At 33.1% G+C, this 22,888-nt stretch overlaps 3 protein-coding genes across 3 annotated transcripts; 2 read left to right on the forward strand and 1 right to left on the reverse strand.

Annotated features, from left to right (window-relative positions):
* The first annotated feature begins 9,053 nt into the window (after nt 1–9,053).
* On the forward strand, nt 9,054–9,720 carry LOC131958327 (large ribosomal subunit protein bL27-like). Its single transcript, XM_059323292.1, has 2 exons — nt 9,054–9,422; nt 9,700–9,720. The coding sequence occupies exons 1-2, from the start codon at nt 9,054–9,056 to the stop codon at nt 9,718–9,720; spliced, it is 390 nt and encodes a 129-aa protein (XP_059179275.1).
* A 369-nt stretch (nt 9,721–10,089) lies between these two features.
* LOC131958328 (germ cell nuclear acidic protein) lies at nt 10,090–16,889 on the reverse strand. The gene is made up of 12 exons (XM_059323293.1): nt 16,794–16,889; nt 14,287–15,638; nt 14,091–14,140; nt 13,651–13,711; nt 13,305–13,424; nt 12,563–12,864; nt 12,135–12,267; nt 11,888–11,972; nt 11,670–11,799; nt 11,073–11,169; nt 10,807–10,914; nt 10,090–10,418 (listed from the first exon to the last, which is right to left on the reverse strand). The coding sequence occupies exons 2-12, from the start codon at nt 15,549–15,551 to the stop codon at nt 10,142–10,144; spliced, it is 2,628 nt and encodes an 875-aa protein (XP_059179276.1). The 5' UTR covers nt 15,552–15,638; nt 16,794–16,889; the 3' UTR covers nt 10,090–10,141.
* A 1,288-nt stretch (nt 16,890–18,177) lies between these two features.
* On the forward strand, nt 18,178–21,944 carry LOC131958329 (uncharacterized). Its single transcript, XM_059323294.1, has 6 exons — nt 18,178–18,302; nt 19,199–19,313; nt 19,495–19,583; nt 20,309–20,425; nt 20,655–20,711; nt 20,861–21,944. Exons 1-6 carry the CDS (start codon nt 18,234–18,236, stop codon nt 20,972–20,974), a joined length of 561 nt encoding a protein of 186 aa, XP_059179277.1. The 5' UTR covers nt 18,178–18,233; the 3' UTR covers nt 20,975–21,944.
* The last annotated feature ends 944 nt before the right edge of the window (nt 21,945–22,888 follow it).

Below are 22,888 nucleotides of genomic sequence, written 5' to 3' on the forward strand. Positions count from 1 at the left end.
GACCTAAAATCCAGCCAGGGTGAAGGAATCCGAGTGTAACGTTAGCCTCCAATGCCGTCGTGTCTTCTTTCTTTGTACTCTCGTTCTTTATTACTTTTCGCGCCGAGGTGTCTATTGAAATATCCATTAGCATATCCTCACAGGAGGGAGGTCAACAATTTTCGCAAAGTCATCTTGCTAAAATGTTACCAGCTCTGAGAGAACCAGGACCAAAACAGTTTTGTTCACACACAAAAAAAATAAGCGTAGTGTTTGACATCAAACAAAAGATGACATTCGTGAGACTAAGATGACAATGTTCCTGTGTTGTTAACAACAGTTTACAATACACATTAGCTTATTTTGTCATACCAAGTGCCTTGCATCGCGTTTTTTAGCGGTTCTCAAAGATTGCCCAAGCAGCTTCGGTGATATTTTTGGGCAGCATCTTTTACTATTTAGGGGCCTATTTTAAGTAACTTGTTAGTCCAAATTACAAGAGCGCTCATGTCTTTATCATTGATAGCAAACTAAAAAAATTCCGATTAAAATATGTTTATTTTTAAAGCCCTTTGAGCATTTATTAATGTTATTTTGAACAATATCCTTTAACCTTAATCTTTTTAATGATAATCTTGAATAAAGAATTCCTAAGAAACAGTATGCTGAAAAAATTCAAACACTAGATTATATTACTTTTACCCGAAAATACAGGTATAAGAGTATCATAGAGGGCTTAGTTACCAGAAGTCTCAGTCGTTTGTCTCTAAGTCATCTGGAATTTCAGTCAACTGGAGGTTCAGTATTTCTAAGTTTCAGTCACGTGATGATCCAATCACGTGAAATCATTCGGAAGTTTGGTCATCTGGGAAGTTTAATTAATCTGAAATGTAATTTTTCCTTTAAACTAATTTTTTTTTTTTTTTAGATCTATATGGTTTCAGCTAAATTACCAATATTACCATGTCTTAAGCTTCAACACCCCAAAAGCAAGTGACAATTTTAGACTCTTTCGCCAGAGTCATTTTTGTTTCGTGAAATCCCGCGAGATTACGTGCCCGAATAAAAATAATTACCCAGCATTCTTTCAAACTCCACGAATTCAGTATTCATGTATTCGGAGTTGTGTCCCCTCTCTCTCTTTGCGTATTCAGCCTTGCAGAACGCTCGTGTCAAATAAATAACCAACCATAAAAGAAATCTTAAAGATAAAAAAGATTCACCTGAGGAGTTTAGAATTGAAAATATAAACCGCTCGATACGGCTCCATAAACACAGGAGAAATAGTTCGTTTAAACTAGGATGTCTTAAAGTAGCTAAGCAATCGGGAATTAAACACTATCTTTATATATATACTAGGCATGCTGCCCAGCTTCGCTTAGGCTTTCGAAAACATTGAGAATTTTAATGCTTAATTAATTCGCCTGAGGGTCGATCTACGACCTCAAGAGTTATGAAGAGGTTCCTCCGTGGACATTTTTTTTCGATTTATAGCTCATATAAGGCGCCGGTCAGTCGAGGTCAGTTTTGATCGTAGACTTTTCGGCCAACCGGCCCTCGTGTTCTGTCGCCCCAAGGCAAGATCCTGCCAAATTTGAAGCGCCTGCGGCGCCGGGAAGTGCCCTATCGGACACCCGACAACTTTGCTTTATATATTATAGAGATTAGCAAATTGCATAGATAAACAAAGATTTCAATAAAGTAATTAAGGCCTGAAATACTTTAGTATAGAAATGTATTGTTTGAATAGATTCTAGATCTAGGTAGGGTCTTCATCTGTGTAAGGCTAGTTTTTCCGTAAATCTAGATCTAGATTCCTAATAGAATTTTTTTTTAAGTTTAGCCCGAGCAAAATAAAATAAAAAGATTAACCAAATTGACTTGGTGTGTCTCGAACCCGCACCACCTGCGTGGGTTTAAACACACTATCATCTCCGCTATATAGGCACCTTATACATTTCCAGTGTTTCTTCCAGACTTTTTTCTCCGGGGGGGCACTTGAAATCTTCGGGGGGGCACTTGAAATCTTCGGGGGGGCGGTAAACTTTCTTCGGGGGGGCGGACACTGTTAAAAGTATATATTTTCTATATAAATTATATAAATTTCATTTCGTTCGGGGGGGCGGTAAAAAATTTTCGGGGGGGCGAAGCCCCCCCGAAGAGATGCCTGGAAGAAACTCTGTACATTTCGGAGAATGAAAGACGTATTTTAAAATCTTAACTTACGCGAATATGCCTATTCTTTCAAATTAATTTTTTATCCCAAATGTTGAAATTAGCCAGTTCCAAACAAAGATTTTGTATAAAATAATTATGTCTTGAAATAGTTTAGTCCTAATATAGAAATTTATTTTTGGAATAGATTCTAGAGAAGTTAGAGTCTAAATCTAGATCTTAGCGTCTACGTCTCGATCTAGATCTAGATATTGCGTAGATTTGTAGATTTAGATCTAGATCTAGTGCTAGTCTAGATCTAGAATCTCTAGATCTAGAATCCAAATAAATAAAATAAATTTTATGAGTTTAGGCCGGAAAAATTGTATTGTGTACATTTCATAGTGTACGTAGATCTAAATCAAATTTGAATGAAATAGTTCATTTCTTTTTATTCTAACACGGCAGATGACGTCATTAGTAAGCAATAGTGACGTCACAGTTTTATGCGTTCTATTTCACATCTATTAATGCTTTTCCGGTTGCATGAATAAAATTGCTTTTCTACATTCGAATACGCCTATATTTTTTATTTTTCTTCTTTAAATAAAATTGTGGTTATACATTTAAAACATCTACCATATTATTTTCAACAAAAGTCTGTATAAAGTTCTCCATATATCGCTGCCGTTTCTGACGTGATGTCCGGCGAAAATATTTTGCGGACAGACAGAGAGAGAGAGAGAGAGAAGAGCGCACATGGCGTTTTATATATTAGGATATAGCTTAAAGCAAATTCAGTAGTTTTTAGCCTTAATTTTTTAAATGTATTTTTACAAAAAGTTACACATGTAAATATTTTTCCTTTAATTCATGACTGTTGACTTCCATTTACTCCTCTACCATAGACCTGACTAATAACTACTGCTTGTCATTCCAACAATATACATGAAGACTTCTTTTACTTTCACCTGCGTGGTTGAATGGTAGAGCATTCGTTTGTTATCCTGAAAGCCTCGTGTCAGGATCCCTGGTTCGAGTCTTAGCATTTCCCTGAGTCCACCCAACTCTGGTGGGTATCTAACTCACGTTGGGGAAACCAAAGTCGACTGGGCATAGTGCTGACCACACTGTCCCTTCATATGCCGTGGTCATTGAGACAGGAGAACTCCCTTATACCTGCATCGTGTACCGTCGGGTAACTTTACTTACTTTACTCATTTACGTTAAACTGACCAAAGCTGAATCAGAACGGATGTTTAAAACTATGAAGCTGATTCTTTATCAGTGGCGTAGCGAGGTCGGGTGTCACCCGGTGCGGCACTTAATGGTGTCACCCCCCCCCCCCCCCAGAGGCATAGAGACCCTTCCCATGGACAAACTTTCAAATTTTCGATTTGCATCCCCCCCCCCTCAAACTTTCGATTTGCACCCCCCCCCCCCCTCGAGTTTTCGATTTGCACCCCCCCCTCGAGTTTTTCTCTATATATTTTGCTATTTTTTGCCTTGGTATCACCCCCCTAAATGGTGTCACCCGGTGCGGTACGCACCCCCCGCCCCCCCCCCCCCCCAGTGTTTCTTCCAGACTTTTTTCTCCGGGGGGGCACTTGAAATTTTCGGGGGAGCGGTAGACTTTCTTCGGGGGGGGGGGGGGCGGACACTGTTAAAAGTATATATTTTCTATATAAATTATATAAATTTCATTTCGTTCGGGGGGGCGGTAAAAATTTTTCCGAAGAGATGCCTGGAAGAAACTCTGCCCCCCCCCCCCCCTCGCTACGCCCCTGTTCTTTATTTATAGCTTTGGTCGCCAAAATGTGTAAGAGATCTCATGAGCGACCAAAGCTTTTATTAAAGAAAGAATTATGTTTTTATTTTCTTATTTTCCGTACATTTAAAAGTCTTATTAAAACAGTTTTTTTTTTCATTTTTTTTTCGCAGCAGAAGCCAACCGAGAAGTGTTTAATTAAAGGGATGCTATTCAAGAATAACATTTTAATACATTTTTTGCCATGGATTACCTTTCCTTTTAGTTTGTAAAAGGGTCGTCTATAATACATGACATCACCCAACACCGCCGAGACGGCACTACTTTTTTAAAAACTTTTAATGCCAGAGAAACCTTCGCTGGAGTGTAATCAACAACTATTCCCAATGGTTCATGACGTTAGTGCGAACGATGACAATGCATAAAAGACAGACCTACAAACAACATACTTTCTTATATATATATATATATATATATATATATATATATATATATATATATATATATATATATATATATATATATATATATATATATATATATATATGTATATATATATATATATATATATATATATATATATATATATATATATATATATATATATATATATATATATATATAGGCCTATATATATATATATATATATATATATATATATATATATATATATATATATATATATATATATATATATATATATAAGTGTGTGTGTGTGTGTGTGTGCGACCACGATATAACAAAATAATAAGCCACCCCAACCCGCTTTTTTCTATATTATGTTTTATCTGTAGATTACGATTTTGATTTTATTCGATGGGAATACAATCATTACGCAAGGCTGCACCACATAAAAAATTACATTAAAAATTTAATCGATTAAATTTTTAATAGTGGTAGCCTGCACTATTAACATTTATAGGCTACCATAAGTCTTCTTGGCAACCTTTGCAATGTAATAAATATATCAATATATTGAACTGGCTACTAATTGGGTTAACTCGAGTTGTTGTTAATTTTGTTTTTGGTGTTTGGAGAGATCATTTAACCTCCAAGAAGAGAGTGAACCCCCTTACTAACAAAAAGAAATCTGGTTTGTAAATCTTGGCCTAAAGCATAACATAAACATATTTGTTAGTAACCCTTTGTCTCGCTTTGTTTTGAGTCTTTTCATACTATTTAAATTAGGTTTAGCTCTAGACTATATGATATGGTAATCGGTAAAGTAGAATCACGATATGATATAGATCTAGATCTAGTTTAGTTAGCTTCGGAAATTATCTGGTATTTGAATTTGTTGAGTTTCGGTAACATTCGACTTCGTTACTGAATACTAGTGAATACTGTATGACATTGTCAAGACTTTAATAGAAGTATACTGTGATATATTTGTGTCGAATATTATAGATAAATGAATAAAAACCTAAATCAATGGCTGAACATATATATTATATAGGCCAGAAATTAACTTTAAACAGCAGTGTTTGCGAGCAAGATTTGCTATATAAAAAGCAGTCATTTGTAAAATAGAGTGGCTTCCCCTGAATCTGCTATAAGTTTACATGAAAATAATAATCATTAAAAAAGTTTTAAAAAACCCACGTTTTCTGATTGAACTAAAAAGTAGAAAATAAATGCTATACATCACAATAATGCAAGCGATCACTCTACTTAACTATAAGCGATGAAAAACGTGGGGCGCCGAAGTAAAAGTTATATTACTATTGATTAGATCTTTTTTTCTTCTTCGTTCTTAGTTATTAGTGTTGAAGGTGATCGAGATTTATCGGCCAGTGGGTTTGAACTCGAGACTTTGTTCGAATGTATCAACCATGAGCTTTTTTGCCGACTCGACCACGCCTCCAACACAATTAAGCGTTACGTGTCAACTGGTTATGCGCCATTGAGGCCATTGACTCCGATTTCAGCCTGCTTTTCTTTTTGGATTTGCTTCCATAGCCTTTGTCCAACCAAGAACAAACTACAAGGCAGCAGTTGTTTAATTTTGGAGTTGTCTCTCCTAAAAGAGTGGCTGTCTCCAGCTAACGAGCCTCATCTGCCCGAGGGTTCGAACTCGAGACTTTTCGGTTTAGCAACCATGAGCTTTACCGACTCGACCACGCCGACCCCTTATTGATTAGATAATACTATTGACTTTTATTAGGGAGCTTGTAGAGAGTCAACAGTATTGGAAACTGTAAGAAAATCACGGCGCCCCACGTTTTTGATCGCTTATAGTAGAGTGATCGCTTGCATTATTGTGATGTATAACATTTATTTTCTACTTTTTAGTTCAATCAGAAAACGTGGGTTTTTTAAAACTTTTTTAATGATTATTATTTTCTACTTTTTAGTCTTTGTCTGTTTGTTTGCATTAAAATCTTGCTATCGATTTTATCTTTTCACTTTTTTTTGGGTAAACGAAGACAACTCGTAAAAAGACAACTTGTAAAAAACACGTTGTGTGAATACGTTACTGACTAGAACACATAGATTTGAACCCGTGTCGAGTGGGATAGCAATCGTGTGCCCAACCACTCGACCGTATCGTCTCCCCCATACTGGCCACCAGTTGTTACGGTTGTTTGTACACAAACACCGCGTGAACACTACTCAGTAAGCAAAGAGGGAGAGTACCGAACCTTGTTTTCATCAAATTACAGTTACTGGGTGATGTCCCTTTTTCCCCACGTTTTTACTACAATTATATAGCGGTCTAAAATGCTCAATAAAATGTTTCCATGGATCAATTTAGTAATAATAACAATTGAATATTCTATTGTCATCCAAAACAAAGCTTCCCTGAAAATTTCAGCGCGCTAGCTAAGTGGGAAGTGCCAGAAATTTCGATCGCAAGATTTGATCGGAAAAACAGAGACGAAAGCAAGTTAAAGAAAACGTGGGAACAAACGTAATCAAGATGTCTGCTATAGTAAATGAGCATGTTTCATCTGTTGGAAACATCGCTAGTCTTCTTTTATTACTGAAAAGTTTTAATTCAATTGTTTAAAAACAGATACATAAATGAAACAAGGAAACATTTTTGTATTTTTCAAAACATAAATCCTCCTCAAAATGTGAAATAATTATTAAAATTTAAGGAGTCACCTGTTTTTCACATTACTAGTCGCTGGCGATTTTACGTACCTAAAACGATAGATTACAAAAAAATTAGCAGCAATGGACACCAGCGAGAAAAGTCTTAAAGGTGTTTGAGAGGTCGATAAATTAATTTTAAAATCTTGCACGGCGTAATTACAATTAATATGGTTATAAAATCCTGTCTGTCTGGTTTTTTTCGGACTTTACTAAAGATTGGATATATTTGATGTTTTTAATATTTTCGGTAACTAAATAAAAAATTTTAAAAAAGCAAAAACAATTTGGTTTTCACGTGTAATGGCGACATAAACAATGGCATCCTGCTATTCGATAGGCCGCTATAAATTTTATTGTACACATTGTAAGCTAAAAATAGAAAAACTGGGTCATGGTGTTTAAATTTGCATTGTTATTTAAAAACTTGATCTGCAAAGTTTTGTAAACAAAATAACTATAAAGTGGGGCTGTCAGAAATCGATCACGGAGTTCCTTTACAGCCAATCAATGTTTGTCTTACGAAAGTGTAACATATGGTTATAACTTAGGCTTGATGAAAATAAATAGAAATGTAGCCTTAAACTCAACAAATTATTTTCAAGTTCTCTGGATCTGCAACTTGTATAGCATTGATTCTAAAAATATTAAATTTCTGAATTAATTTTAGGCTTAAGTTTTTAATAAAATTTTATCTTTTATTTTCATGGTCCTAAATCTAAAAAAGCACATTTTTATTCCATGTCAACAACATTACGGAAGGATTTTCGTCAACTCACTGGTGTCCATTAGATCTAGGCCTAGTAAATCTAAATATTATTAAATAAAGTCGAGTGTAGTTATTAATGTTTTTTAAGAAACAGAAAAACCTGCAGAAGATTTGCGACAACTAGATCTAGCTCTAGTTCTTTTAGTAAAATAAGACGATTAGATTTACTTAAGTTTAAAGTAGTAAGAAGAACTAGAATAATGTTTAGTATTGTTTAGTAGCAGCAATAATTAGCACAGACACTTAAAATAATTAGAAATACAAAATAATTAGCAAAACAGTATTTAAAATGCAACTAAAATCAACCCTTGCACATTTTTAAACATTATGGATTAAAAATAATATGGCGGCAAATAAATGATGGTTTACAGTATTTCCAGAACGGCTCGACAGACTAAACCATGGTTTTACTGTTTTTTACTGCTGTACAGTTCTGGAATAATAACCGACGCTATATCGTGATTTTACCATCAGTATAACTTCATTTTAGCGAATTTTTTATTCCCTGCTTTGATCAATTCCTATTACAATTTATTTCTTAAACGCAAAAGGCTGTCTGAATTACATGAGTGCAAATAAAGTTTGAGAAATGTAGCTGCAGCACTTAGCTTCTCGTGGGCCCTGAAAGTATTAAGTCAATGTCTGTCAGTTGCATTACTCTGTTTACAACACACACAACCACTTCTTTTTATTGTTTAATTATTTCCTCTACTTACATTGTCATTTTCTGGTGCTTTAATTATTCATTTTGTGTAGTATAAAAATAAGTGACAATTTAAAATAATTTAAATTTAAAGTATTTCATTCTTCTGCTACTAATTTTTTAACTGGTGTTAGTCCACAAATCTGTTAACAATTTATATGGCGATTTTGTATGAGATTGTGTCTTGCCAGATTAATTTATATGTAATTTAATGTATAATATCATGATTTATTATATTGCACTAAATCTAATTTAACATGTCTATAGAATGTATTTACTGATGCATTGACAAATTTCATGTTTTAAACGCAATATAGCTCAACAGCTGGTTCCAACTTTTCTCCAACCATTAAATCACTACAAAGTATTTGTTCAAATATTTTAATCAATCATTTGTGTAGAATAGTGTAATGTTTTTTCAAACATAATTTTAAGGGTTTTAATTCTCCTAACCTTAGTAAAACTCTTTTCACAAAAAAATCAGTGATAAAATAAACTCTAGCTGTACCAAGACATTTTTTATTGTAGAATATTATAATTACAAACTCGAAATTTTTTTATTTTCAGGTACTAGCTTATGAAACATGTCTTTGAGCCAGCTTTTCACAAGCTGGAAACTGCCCTCCGCAGCCGTGACATTACTTAAAGCATTACCTGCATTAAATAATCAGCCTGTCAGGTTTGCAGCTAAAAAGGCAGGAGGCACAGTGCGAAACCCAATTGGTAGAACAAAAAGAAAACACAGAGGCATTAAAGCTCATGATGGACAGTTTGTTCACAAGGGCTCTGTGATTGCTACACAGTACGGCATCAGGTTCTATCCAGGAGAGAATGTTACAATGGATAATGACTGGACCCTGCGAGCAGCTTACGATGGTATTGTTGTACATACAAGTGAGGTACTGAATCCTTACCCTGACAGCCCTCTTTATGATCCAGTACAGAAAGGGACAGTAATTCACAAACAATTCTTCCATATTATACCTACTCCTCTGCATGGGAAATTTAAACTCATATCGGAAACATAATTGTTCTTGTGTAATATGAAAAATAAAAACAAGTTCCTCCTTGATAGTGATGTTTATCATTAATCATTTTTCCAGTTTTTTTTGTGGTTTTTCAAGGGCTGAAACAGTTTATCAGCAAATGCAGCTATTATTTAGCAGACCTTTGCATAAACCCAAACATTCATGCTTACACTTCATACTTAAATAAATCATTTTTTGACAGTCCATGGTGCAAGAGAAGTAGAGTACACCTGTTTCTGTGACATAATAAGGGATAGCATGGTCAGCTCTTACGCCCAGCCTCATTTACCATCCGTAACATGAGTCATCCGAGCTGGGTGGATTCTGAATGGTCTAGCATAAGAGTGCTAGAAATGTAGAATGCTAAACTGAAAATCTTGGGTTGGACCCATGTTCAAAGATTTTTGACCCTGAGTCCACCCAAACATTTTTCATGTTTTAAATGATTTCCAAACTTTAAAATATAGATCTAACTAAAGTTACATTTGTTTCTTTTAGAGTAGACAGACATACTAACTTAACATTACGCAATCTTATTCATAAATAAAAGAAACCATTTTTTTCCTCCAATTATTTATTTATGTACATAAAATTTACAGACAATCCAATCCCTTTTTCATCAGCCACTTTAGCATTAAGTTCTTTCATGTTTCGTTATTAATTTTATTCTTTTCTGCAAACTCTTTACTCAAGATCTTCATAATGTCCGAGTGTTTTAAACCTGTTTCTTTGCGTTTGACTGAATAACATTCTTTCACAAACAAGGCAAACTTGTTAGGCGTCCTGGGTGTGACAGGGGTACTGCTGACAGAGCCTTCCGTTTCTGACAACAGGTCTTTGGTCAGAAAAACTTCAAACTTGCCATGGCAGTATCCACACACCTTTTTGTCGGTATCAAGAGATTTGGAATGGCGGCCAATCCTGATGTACAAGAAAAAACATGAATATATACAAATATGATTAAACTGTTACCATTTAAATTAAATGATTTAATGTTATAAGCATTATATTTTAATCAGTGGTTGCTGTATTTTTGAAAAAAAAACAAATTTTGAGATATCTGATAAAGAAGAAACTAGGGCTTGTATGTAGGCTATTTTACTATGATAACTAATAGTACTTAAGTATTTACATCAGTTTATTTACTAGATGCTTCTAGATTATCTTTTCAATTGTTCACCATTAATAGTTTAACAAACAGGCAATGTATTGTTGGATAGTAAACACTTTAAAGTAATGAATCACTAGACCTATGTTCTGAAACAGATTTCTAAATAAATTTGATAACAGTTCTTGTAGGCAGACCTACCTGTACTTGCACTTGACGCACTGATAGGTGTACTTTGTGTTGATGACGTAACTATGGCATGTGGCTATCACTGGCAAGAAAGGAAACGTCCTGTTGATTTGTCTGGCCCTGTTCAAAAATTGATACACAGCAGTTTTGTAAACCATTTTTTTATGTAGGACTTTACTTTTCAACCAAAAAATAATACTTTTTCATCTATCGAAATACATCAAATGTTTTAAAACAGACCAATTTATTACAACAGACTAAATTATCGACTAATTTACCAGGATTTCCATAATGGTCCATGCCCTTCATTTGCATGATTGATTAATCTAACAGCAGCATGACAAAGCTCATGGGCAAGGGTATCTCTAACTCGTTCTAAAAACAAGAAAATATGTACTTTTTTTTTTAGATACAACAGGAATGTTTAAACAAACATTTTTAAAAAAATAAAAAACTGGGCTTCACTTTTTAAAAATGCCAAAATTACTTACTGATCTGAAACTATACAAAAGTCTTTTTGCTTTTTTATACAGGTAATTTTAATCATTTGTTAACATATTTCAAAGTTCATATTGATTTCACTTTAAATGTGTGAACATACTACAGGATACTTAAGTAAAACCACATATAGTCGGTTTACACAGTGAACAGTCAATCGTGTCACAATATTTCAATAACACTCCTTAAAAACTAACCCACCGTATTTCTGAGTATCAGTCATAACATCATAGGTAATTTAAAACAAACAAGATTTTTCGAAAATCCTTTTCTAGGCTACAATAATTAAGTTTAAAATCTTAGGCGACACCCTACATATAAGAAACAATGCAAAACTCAACAAGTTAAGAGACTGTTATTAATTATTATACACAAACCTGGGGAGTCACAAATCTTTTCAGATAGCATTATTTTTGTCTTGAAATTTTCTTGGTTGCCTTTGAAGTGGAATGTGCCTGCAGTTGATCTATATCGTTTGCTCCATTCTATAACAAAATCTTTAGAAAGCTAAAATATGAAAAACATATTTTTTTAACCAGCATGAAGTCAAGCTTGAACAAATTGTAGTTGCCAATCAATAAAGAAATCAACAAACCTTGTTGCTAAAAACATGCTCATTGAAAATTTGAAATATTTGCCTTGTTAAATCAGCTCTTGTTGTTTTAAAATGTTTTATATATCTGCAAAAAAAAAACAATTAACATTGAATTTTATTTAAATAATAAATAATAATGCAAATTCTTTGATTAAGAAAATTGTAAAAAAAAAACAGCAACAATTGGGATGTGTGATATTATTTCATATGTTGAACTTAAGATTAGAATCAATGCAACAGTATTTACCTAGCAGCAGTTGGGTGTCTATTACGTTCTGGGTAGCTGCTATTCAGAGATTTTAGAAAATGTGCACTTTCATCATGCCTGCCATCACAAGGATAATCCGTATGTAGATTTGTGGATGAGTTAGTTCTTAACTCTAAGGAAAATAAAATAAATACTGAAATAATTTTTAGGATACCCTAGATATATTATAGTCCTGCATGTTACATAAAACAGGATTTCAAAAAATTAAAAATAAGTGTTGACTGAATTGTATAAGTATTCAAAAGAGAAAATATAAAAATGTGTATATTAATAAAATAAATGAATGACTGCAACTTTGAAATTTAATTTTTTGAACATCAATTAAATGACTTATTGTGATTTTACTTTTAATCTGGTAAACTATTTTTTATTCGAAGAACAAAATGTTAAGTATTACTGTAGGCTACCTGTGGACTTGAAAGGAGTTTTACTATCGTTTTCTTTCTTGCGAGGCACAGGAATTTTAAACATTGTTTCCACTTGCTTTCCTGACTTAGGCTCAAGATTATTATCCAGATTTTCTTTTAAACTCTGCTGCTTTCGGCTGACTATGTCTGGTAAAAAATCATCATCGTCTGAGGTTTCTTCATATCTAGTTTTCCATGAGGCAGCTTTAGTGGGTGCCTTATTTTCATGAAAATCATCCCCAGATGAATTCAAATCGCTAGAGGAACCATCAGAACAGTAATATGAATATTCTGCTTCTTCACTGAAATATAAATGTTTACATAAATTAAAATAACGATAAAAAAAATTAGTTTATAAGCTATTTGTCACATACAGTTAAAGTATTTTACAGAAACATCAATTCAAATTTTTTTTTAAATAATGAACTGCATTTGACAGATTATTAGGTTGACAAAGATTACATATTTTCTAGACACAAATTTAAATATAAAATTAGTGTATAGGGCAAGAAAGAATTAGGGTTGCCAAATACAAAAGTTATGGCAAGAGACTGAATTATATGAATTTTTGTTGCTCACATCTTGATGCTTTGTGCACCAATGGCCATTGAGAAATGATGATGATGAGTCATATCATAGGATTTTAAAGAACAAATATGATTCCATTTTATTGTTTAAGAAATCTTGTCTCAGTTTTACGAATTAAGAAATACCATAAAAAGTTAAACATCATTTGATTTACCATTTCTGTTTCTGTTTTTCTACCTTGTTATCAACTTGAATGTAAAACAGTTCATCATCACTCTCACCACCTGATACTGAAGATTCTACATCATCTTCTACAATAAAGTCCTCAAGTGAGCTAAAATTTTAAAAGTAAAAGCTAAGTTGGTCAACTAGCTGTTGCTTTTTAAAACAAAAAAAACAAATGCATTGTTTTTCAAGAAGCGGTTATAAATCAAATTTGATATTTTTTTAAATCACTTAATAACTGCACCAAAATTTGTAAAAACAAATTCATATAGGCATAACTAATATAAAACAAAAGGAATATTATATTTGCAAGTATGTGAGATGACAATACTTACACTTCAGTATCTTTAATTTGCTTTTCAATGGGCCTATCAGATTTCTTTATCTTGTCTAGAACTTTAATGAGCAAACAAATATAAACAAATTTGAGCATTAATTTTTTTAGGCCTATATTTGTCATCTACTGGATGTTAACACCATGACTAGATAAATAATGTACCCTTTAAAGGGCTAGAGTAATGGTAAAAATTTAATGGTGTGCAACTGCATGGTAGTTAGCGGGAAATTTTTTTTTGGGAAAACCACTTCTCAAGAATGAAGTTTAAGACTAAGATTTAACACTTTTGTTTTAAAAAAGATTTATATAGGCCTAATGGTTGTGTATTTTTTTTGTTGATTAATATAAGTTTTATGTATGTAATTCTCTTTACGAGAGTTAAAACAAACGTACTAAAACTGTAGACTACAACTACAACTAAAATATTTTCCTACTTACAAGTATCGAAGGCATCATCGCTAGAACTGCTGCTGTATCTTCTTCTGGTTCTGAGGACATGCATTAATCAGTTAAAGCTGCAGCTATTAAATTACAACACCATCACATTTAACTTTAGGCCAATATTTTACAAAATTATTAACAATGAAAAAATTCTTAACATTAACAATAAGTAAACAGAAACAAATAGCAGTACCTGTTAAAGGACAAGGACTCAAAGCTTGTTATAACATGATCAATGCTGCCTTGGTTGTCCTCATCTGCTCTTGCATCTTTCTTTGTAGTTTTGATAACATTCCCCGTTTTATTCCCTTGATCATTACAGATACTTGACCCATCTGTATTATCACTGTTACTTTTATTATTTGCTATTATGTTTTTAACTTTATGATGTGTTTGCTCCTGTATGCGAAAAACCTTTGTACTCTCTTTTTCATTACTGGAACTATCCAATAGTTCTGGAGAGCTACAGTTATTAGCAGAATCTTCTAAACTTTTTTCTACTATATTATTCTCCTCATCTGTTGTTTCATCAATGGCTGCATCAGCATCACAATACTCTGTGGTCTCGATAGCATTGTCACAATCACTCTCAGAATCAGAGACAAGCAAGTCTGTTGCTGATGTTAATTTTACAGAATTTTCACTGTATGAGTTTTCATGGGATTTTGGGGCGTGGTTAAAAACACTAGCATGGAAAGATTCATATGCAGTTTTGTACATGTCTTGACTGCAGCTACTTAAATCTTCAAAATCTCTTGAAGCTTCTGAACACTTACTCATATTATGGTATGGAGAACTATTTTCTTGAGCCTTAGAGAAAGTATGAGATTCTTGAGAATCTTTATTGTGGTCCATGTCCCATACTAAACTTGTTTGAATAGACATATCTTGCACTTCAAAACTAGATGACGAACACAAACTATCATTTATACTATTGCAGTTTAAATCATTTCCTTGTTTCATCGTACTGCCATTCATAGATATTTGCTCTTCTTGGTGATTAAAACTAGTCTGAATGGAAATATCCAAGACTTCGTAAAAACTTTCACTTTCTAAAGTTTCATTACAAAAAACTTTCAAATTTTTTTCTTTGTCTTCAGAATCAAAGCTAATTTCATTTTCCTGAATTAAAGGACTACATTGGTTCTGGGAGCCTGAGATTTTCTCGTTACACTCCCTTGACTTAGTTGTGGATAAGTGCCAATTTTTCGAATCCATTGCTAAGTCAGCAGAGTGCTCTGTTTTTACCAGATTCTTTTGAACAGCATGTATTGGTACATTATTTTCAAAGACCTTTCCAAACTTCTCATCTTCATGATTGGGCTTTAATTTTTGTTTGGTAATTACAGATTGTTTTTTCACTGTAACTTGTTGGTAAGGTTTAATTCCTTCCTCATCAGATTCATCAGAGAAGTCAAGTTTCAGCTGTATGTTTTTTGGCAGTTTTTTTGGTGCCATATTTATTACTAGATCTAGTGTTCTCCAAACTCTATTCAACTTAGCTGGTACATGTTACATGAGGCATCATGAGGAGTGCTGCCAGATCTGTTGATATATTTTTAAATAAATTATTTTAAAATGATGGGTATAGTATAATAATCATTGGAGATAAAGAATGATATGATTAATAAGCCACAAGTGATAGAAATCTAGAATTTATTTTATAGTAGCTACAACACTAGAATACTAGATCTAGATCTTAATTATTATTATTTAGCTAGTATTTTCAAGTATTTAATTTTGGTATTAGTAAGCTAGATCGGTAAAACTCCATTTTAGCGTATTTTATTCGCCGCTTCACGTTCACCTCCGGTTGAGCGTATTTTATTATAAACACAACCAAAACACAAAAATGTTAGGAAAACACTAGGATAAGAATAATTAGATGATAGGCCCTAGATATAATATAGATCTACTTATTTTTTATGAATGTGTTTTAATTAGAAGAGGTAAAAAATTTAAATTAGCATTACAGCACTACGTGTTATCGTCGGCAGGAGAAAAATCCCTACCTGTTCAAGGGTTCACCGTGAGTTCACATTGACTTTAATAATTATCAGCATAATATGATATATGTCATAGCTTAGGGTCATTGTGAGTTCATGTAAGTTAATTTATAGTATCATGCCTTACAATTATGCGTTTCTACTTTACCCATTGCCATGAAAATCTTAACTGACACGAACATATTTTCAAGAAAAAAAAAGTTAAATCTAGATATCTAGATCTAAAAATAATAAATAGATCTAGATCTAGAAAATCTAGTACACATTCAAAATTTTGGATTTTTCTCAAGTTTTGACAAAATTACTTAAAAATACTAAACCAAAAATTCAAAAAGAAATAGGCCGAGGCCGAGTGATTTCCTAACGTTTTTGCGTGTTTCTGTGGTGTTTATAACTTTATAATAAAATACACTCAACTCAAGTCAACTGGAGGTGAACGTGAAGCGGGGAATAAAATACGCTAAAATGGAGTTTTACCAGCTAGATCTAGTCTCTAGATCTACTCACTCATCTAGATCTAGATCTCTAGGTCTATTATTCTCTAGATCTAGTGCTGTGACAACAAATAACAAGTGAAGGCAGCTAGATCTAGAATTCTAGATCTAGATCTCTGATCTAGTCCTATTAGTAATTTCAATTAATAAAATATTAAAATTCTAAAATAATGTTCTACTGAGTAGATCTATAATACTACCATCTAATCTAGTTTTAGATCTATTTCAAACTATCATTATTTTCTGAAGTTAGTAGATCTCTAGAGAGTGAAAGCGAAAATACAAATTAAGTTTAGTTTAGGGCATATTGAAGTTCGGCTACTCTCTTCTAAAATTTCATAAGTTTATTTTTGGCGGCAAGCAAGGGCGGATTTTTCTGCTGATCCTTGCCAGTTCTATTACTTGTTATTTAAAAGCACAAATTACGTGCTGTAACTGTAAAGTGTTTTGTATCAGGCTTCAGCTAATATCTTGTTTTAACAATTTCTACTGATCTTAATTTAATTACGTCAGCTAAAAAATGTAAATTTTAATTATGAGTTTACTGTTTGGCAGTGTTTAGTGTTTCTTATAGACTTTTTTCTCCGGTCTGGCTCGACAGTAATTTATCGGGTGCCAAAGACCTTTTGCTGGTTCTATTAAAGCTTCTCATCCTCTTATTTATCTGGGATATAGGCCTTTAAGCATGAGAATGTGTGCGACACTACGCTCCTGAAAATGCAAATTATTACAATGAATATGAGATTTAATCTAAACCGAAAATTCCCGAGTTTGAGCCCCAGAGTAGATGAACCTCGATGGTTGGGGATAACAACACACCTAGGAGAGAAAATTCCAAAATCTGACTGGCTGAAATTTAATTCAACTGCTTATATATATTGCGCATAACAAATTGACACGTAGCCTAATACATGATTGTATTTGAGGAAATACAGTTCAACACATTACAATTAAGACTAAAGAAGGATCAACGCTTCTGTTCGTATCATAGCGCCAAGGACTTAAGTAAGAAAATAGGACATTTGCTGTCGATGTTGTAATAATCCAATGAGTTACTCCCAATTTATTTTAGTTGAATTAAAATTTGATTACTTGACAGGAATTCTGTTACTATTTTTACCAGTCTCAGCCTGGGGCAAAACGTCGCAACCTTGACTAAAGCAATTTTGTTTTTATTTTAGGCTTATAGCTTAGATTCTGAGATAAATGAACATATTAAGTTAATTTTATTTTTCAATGTGTTGTATGAATGTATGTGCTACACCTATGGTTTTTTATTTAAACACAAGGGGTCAAGTATGACGGACAAATTCATTACTTTTAATTCCACCTTCCTTACAGTTACCATGGAAATCTAGATCTAATCAGAGGCGTGGCGACCCTTCCGGCGCCCGGGGACAAATTTTTCGATTTGCACCCCCCCCCCTTCAACCTTTCAATTTATTTTTCCAACCCATTTTGGCGCCCCCTAAGGTCGGCGCCCGGGGAAATTAACCGGTCTCCTCAAATGGTCAATTTTTTATTTTGTTTCCTTTTCGACGCTGCGTCTTTTTTTATTTAGCCGTTCCGGAAATCATACCTGTGCCAATTCTAAATAGGTCACAGGTACTGGATTGTCCTATGGTTTTTCTCTTATCAACATGGCGATACGGCGTTGTTTGTGTTGGGATCTTCGCACTGCAACCTTCGCTAACTTGATTGCCATCGTTGTAAGTTAAATTAACCCACCACCTTTCAATGCGATTACATATTTTAAGAGTATGAATTGTACACACATGAATTAATTGTACAAAATCATAAAAATACGCCTTTCAATTCAACACTTCCTGACTTCCGTGTTTTGATTTTCTTATTAAAACAATTTTTATTTTTAACACAGACCTAGATTCTAGATATATTCATGTTCTAGATCTACATACTGGATCTTCATCCGTAACTTTAAAATGTTTATGGGCTTTCACATATTTATTATTTTTTAATATTTATGTCGTTGATGAAATTAAACTTTAGGCAGCTTGGCATAGTGCTGACCAAAGTTTGGTCCAAACTAATAGTTAAACTAATCAAACAACTAGGCCTATGGGCTATACTTTAGGCTAATTTATTTATCCAAATTCATATGTATTATTATGTATGTTGAGCTCAAGAATAAGGTGAACAATGGATCACTTTTCACACTAGGTCTAAAGAGGAACTTAACTTTCTTTTATGTTAAACTAATAAACTTCAGTTCCTTTTAACCTCCCCTACATTTTTACATTGGATTGGACACTACAGTAATCCTCAGCACTCATTCATCATTTTTGTTTAAGATTTTTATAAGCAAAAATATGTGGCAGACAATGCAGTCCTGGTTTAGTTGTCTTTGATCTTGTTGAGGTATTTTCATAATTAATTGCCGGATTTTTAAAAAAATAAATGGAAATAAGGTTAGTAATAGTACTTAGGGACGTTCAAGTTCAAGTGAATTTTTCCTATAGGCCTAAACAATCCACTTATCCACCTGCACGGAATCGATAAATTATTTATTAAAACCGAAGTCTTAATTGATTGCTGGTACTTTCTTTTGTGCTGAATTGACATATTTTTGTAATTTTATTTTCAGATTCTAGCTGGTGGTGCCTTACTTCTGCGTCTTCTAGATATTGGTGCCTTCATCGACCCAATCTTTGAAATAAGTCAGGGTTTTAAAACACAGTGGAGAGCACATCAATGGGAATGTAAATCAAATTTTTTAATTACTTAGGCCTGAACTATTTTAGATGTTCTTGTTTTTTCGACTCAAATTAATATAGATTTTTACTCTCTGCACTTCTATTAAATTGAGCACTTTGTAAACTAGCAAGATTAATTATTGACAAAAACCTGGACTAAATTTTAAAATGTATTTTCCATCCACAGTGTTTTTGTCCTTTGACATCATCATCATATTTTGCCATGTGGTCATCATACTGTTTACAATCTACATGATATACATGGTCACTCAAAAGGTTTGTAAGATTCATTTTTTGTGTGCTCCTGGCAGTCTATTTGTAATGTACAAGTTGTCTATAATAATGCTGACACCAAAGATTTATTGTCAGAAATAAAGTACAACAGTTTCAGAATAAACAGCTTGATTTAGAGTTCATTTCACATTTTAAAAGTAGCTTTGCACATAATGTCAGTCTTCTGTCAATATCTAAATGCAAATTGAGCAATACTTAATTAATTTTTATTTTATGTGGTTCGAACACATTTTGGAAAATGAAATATATTCTAAAACATTAGCAGAACTCTTGCTGCCTCAAGCCCCATTGTGTGGCTGGGTAAACCCCATTGTGTGGCTGGGTACATCTGCAAAACTATTTTTAGTAACTTTACTATTTTGTTTATATCTTTTGGATAATTCAGTGTATAGTAATTCAGTTTACTTTGATTTTTACAAAAGATCTGTTTATAAAAATGTAGCTGCTAATGCTAGATTGTTTGGTTAAAAATTTGGTCATTAAAATAGAGTCCTGGGGGGGGGGAGGAGGGGAGAGAGAAGATAAAAAGGAACAGAGGCTAATGTATTTTTAAAATTTGGAGTGAGAATGATTTTTTTTACTATTGACATGAAATCATGCACCAGAAAAGGCATCATTGTTTATCATAAAAAATGTTGTGAATTCAGTTAAATATTTGGATGGCCTATATTTAAAAATAACAACTTTGTCAATCATCTTTGTTTCAGCACTTTGTCCTGTACATGGAGACAATGAGGATATTCACCTACATCTATATTATGTATGCTTTCATTGAGTTTTGTTTATCAGTTGTGGAGTTCTCTTTCTATGGCCTGAACACATTTGTAAGTATTATACAATTTTGTCTATTTTAAAGAAGTATTATGATTTAGTGTTAATAAAGCCACAGTGATTACTTATAATAACAGATTCTCTAAACTTTAATATCTGGGACTTATTTAACAAAAATTTACGTAGTTTGGATATAGGTTTTAGTTTGATTAGATACTGAAATATGTCGCTATGTACGTAATATTATCAGAATAGTAAACAATAAAATGTTTGTTTTCTCAGAGACTGGCTTTTGTGGTTTTCATTTGGCTGTACTGGCTGGCAAGGATGATTGCCACAGTGAGTTTATATTTAACTATAAATATTAGCTGCTGCTTATTAATTTTAATTCTATTCTTGTATCAGCAAGTAAGAGTAATACTTCTTTACAACAATTATCTGTGTAACTTTTTTCATCAATAACCATGCATCATTCTTTACATCCTCAGATTTGTATCTCATATGTACTGTTTTCCCGACTTGATGAAATGGAAAATGAAATGGCGTATGAGCTTCGATCATCTGACAGGAAATACGTCCACTCATATTCAGCCCTTAGTTAGACATCATTAAAATATTTTCTGACTTGTACATATTGCTTAAACAAGTACAAAAAGAAGTTGCATGTTTTTGTAAAATGTTTAATTTTGTTTACTTAATTTCTGCAGTTAATAATACGTTTTTAACTATATGAAAATTCACCTCTTCAAGCGTTTTATTTTATTTCATTAGAATTTAGAACCTTATTTTGAAAATCTGAACTAAAGCACTCTTTAAATATAAGTTCATAATGTTAAACAACAAATTTAATGTGAATGTTTCAAAGAACAAGAATTACAGTTACTAAGAAATAACTTATGTTCATGTATTGCTTTCAAACATGTATTGTTAATACTAACCTCAAATCTTTTTTTACATCTCGACAAAGCTACATTCCAAGTGAGATCAAAGTGACACACCTTTAAATTTTTGTTGAATGTCATTATTTGTAAATTTTCTATCAACATTTGTTAAACAATTACATTTGCATAAATAGTGTATTCCAGCTTTTAAAACGTCAACATCATATTGAAATTAACAGACACTTTTATTAAGTTTGAAAAACATAGTTTAATCTTAGAGTTGAATAATTTTTTAGAATCTCAGGGTTTGGTTTCAAGATAATTCTTAAAATATGTAGTTAATTAATGTATTGAATTTCTAGATAGGTCTATGTATTTGTACAGTAACTACATTAAAGTTAGGGCTCATAATGTGCATATTTAAGAGGTTTAGATTTTAATGAATTTTAAAAAGTTTAACTACCCAGGTCTCTAATTGGATTATACTTGAGTGTAAATATGTGTACATAGTCTAGCTAAATGTAAAAGTTGTACCAATACTTCAGTTTGTAAGGGATTGTTCATTACATTATTATGGTTTATGCATTGGTGTATCATTCCATCTACAGACATTCCATTTTTTTTGTATCAGTAAACTACACAATAGATTTTTTTTACTATATGATTATGATAATAAAAATAAATATACTTAAAGTTGCTTGTTGTTTTTCTTTTGTTTAGTAACTCTTTCTATAAAACTTGAGTTGGACATGGCTGTGGAAAGTGTCTGCTACAATTGTTAAAACACAATTTATATATATATATATATATATATATATATATATATATATATATATATATATATATGTTACGGTCAAAGCCCGAAGTCGGCCAATGTTAGGATTGGCCGGCCAATCCGCGCATTGGCCAATATCGCCTCCCATAGGTCGGTCAAAGTCCGAAACTTTGCTTGATTTCGGCCTTTGGCCGGCCAATCCGCAGACTGGCCATGGTGGACTGGCCAAAGTCTGAAATAGCTCTTGATTTCGGCCTTTGGCCGGCCAGTCCACGGACTGGCCATGGTGGACCGGCCAAAGTCTTAATTAGAAGATCATCTGGCTAGGGACGACCGGCCAAAGTCCGAATTAGAAGATCATGAGCAGATTTTGGTTTTTTTTAATGCCGTAAGGATCATGAAATTAAGTCTTTATTGATTATTAAATAAAGTAAATGACAGAAACATTCAATTTTTTTATTGTACTATAGTCTCAATCTACCAATATCATCATTTGTTACAACAAGTTGAACTTTTATGGCAGCTTGTTATTTTTACACTTGCAGCGATTTGTTGTGCACTTAGTTGTGCAATTGCAGCGAGTGTAGCCTTGGCCCTCAGTCAATGATTGTGAAGATGCGATGGTTCGTAGTGATTTTTCCTCAGTGCCAACTGACGACAATAAGAGCAGTTTTTAGTGAAGAATTGAAAACTCACTTCTTGCATACAGTTTTTTAGAACACCATGTTCCATTCCTAATTTGTAGAAACCGCCCTCGACGCTCATGACAACTACAATCACGCTTCGGGGATCACCGTGACCTCTGTCAACATCTGGAAAACGGATGCGTACATTGTCACCCACTTCACCATCTTTAAATT

This window comes from Physella acuta, unplaced genomic scaffold (assembly GCF_028476545.2).
Source record: "Physella acuta isolate Inbredline_101_S28 unplaced genomic scaffold, ASM2847654v3 ptg001317l, whole genome shotgun sequence".
In the NCBI taxonomy this organism is placed as follows: domain Eukaryota; kingdom Metazoa; phylum Mollusca; class Gastropoda; family Physidae; genus Physella; species Physella acuta.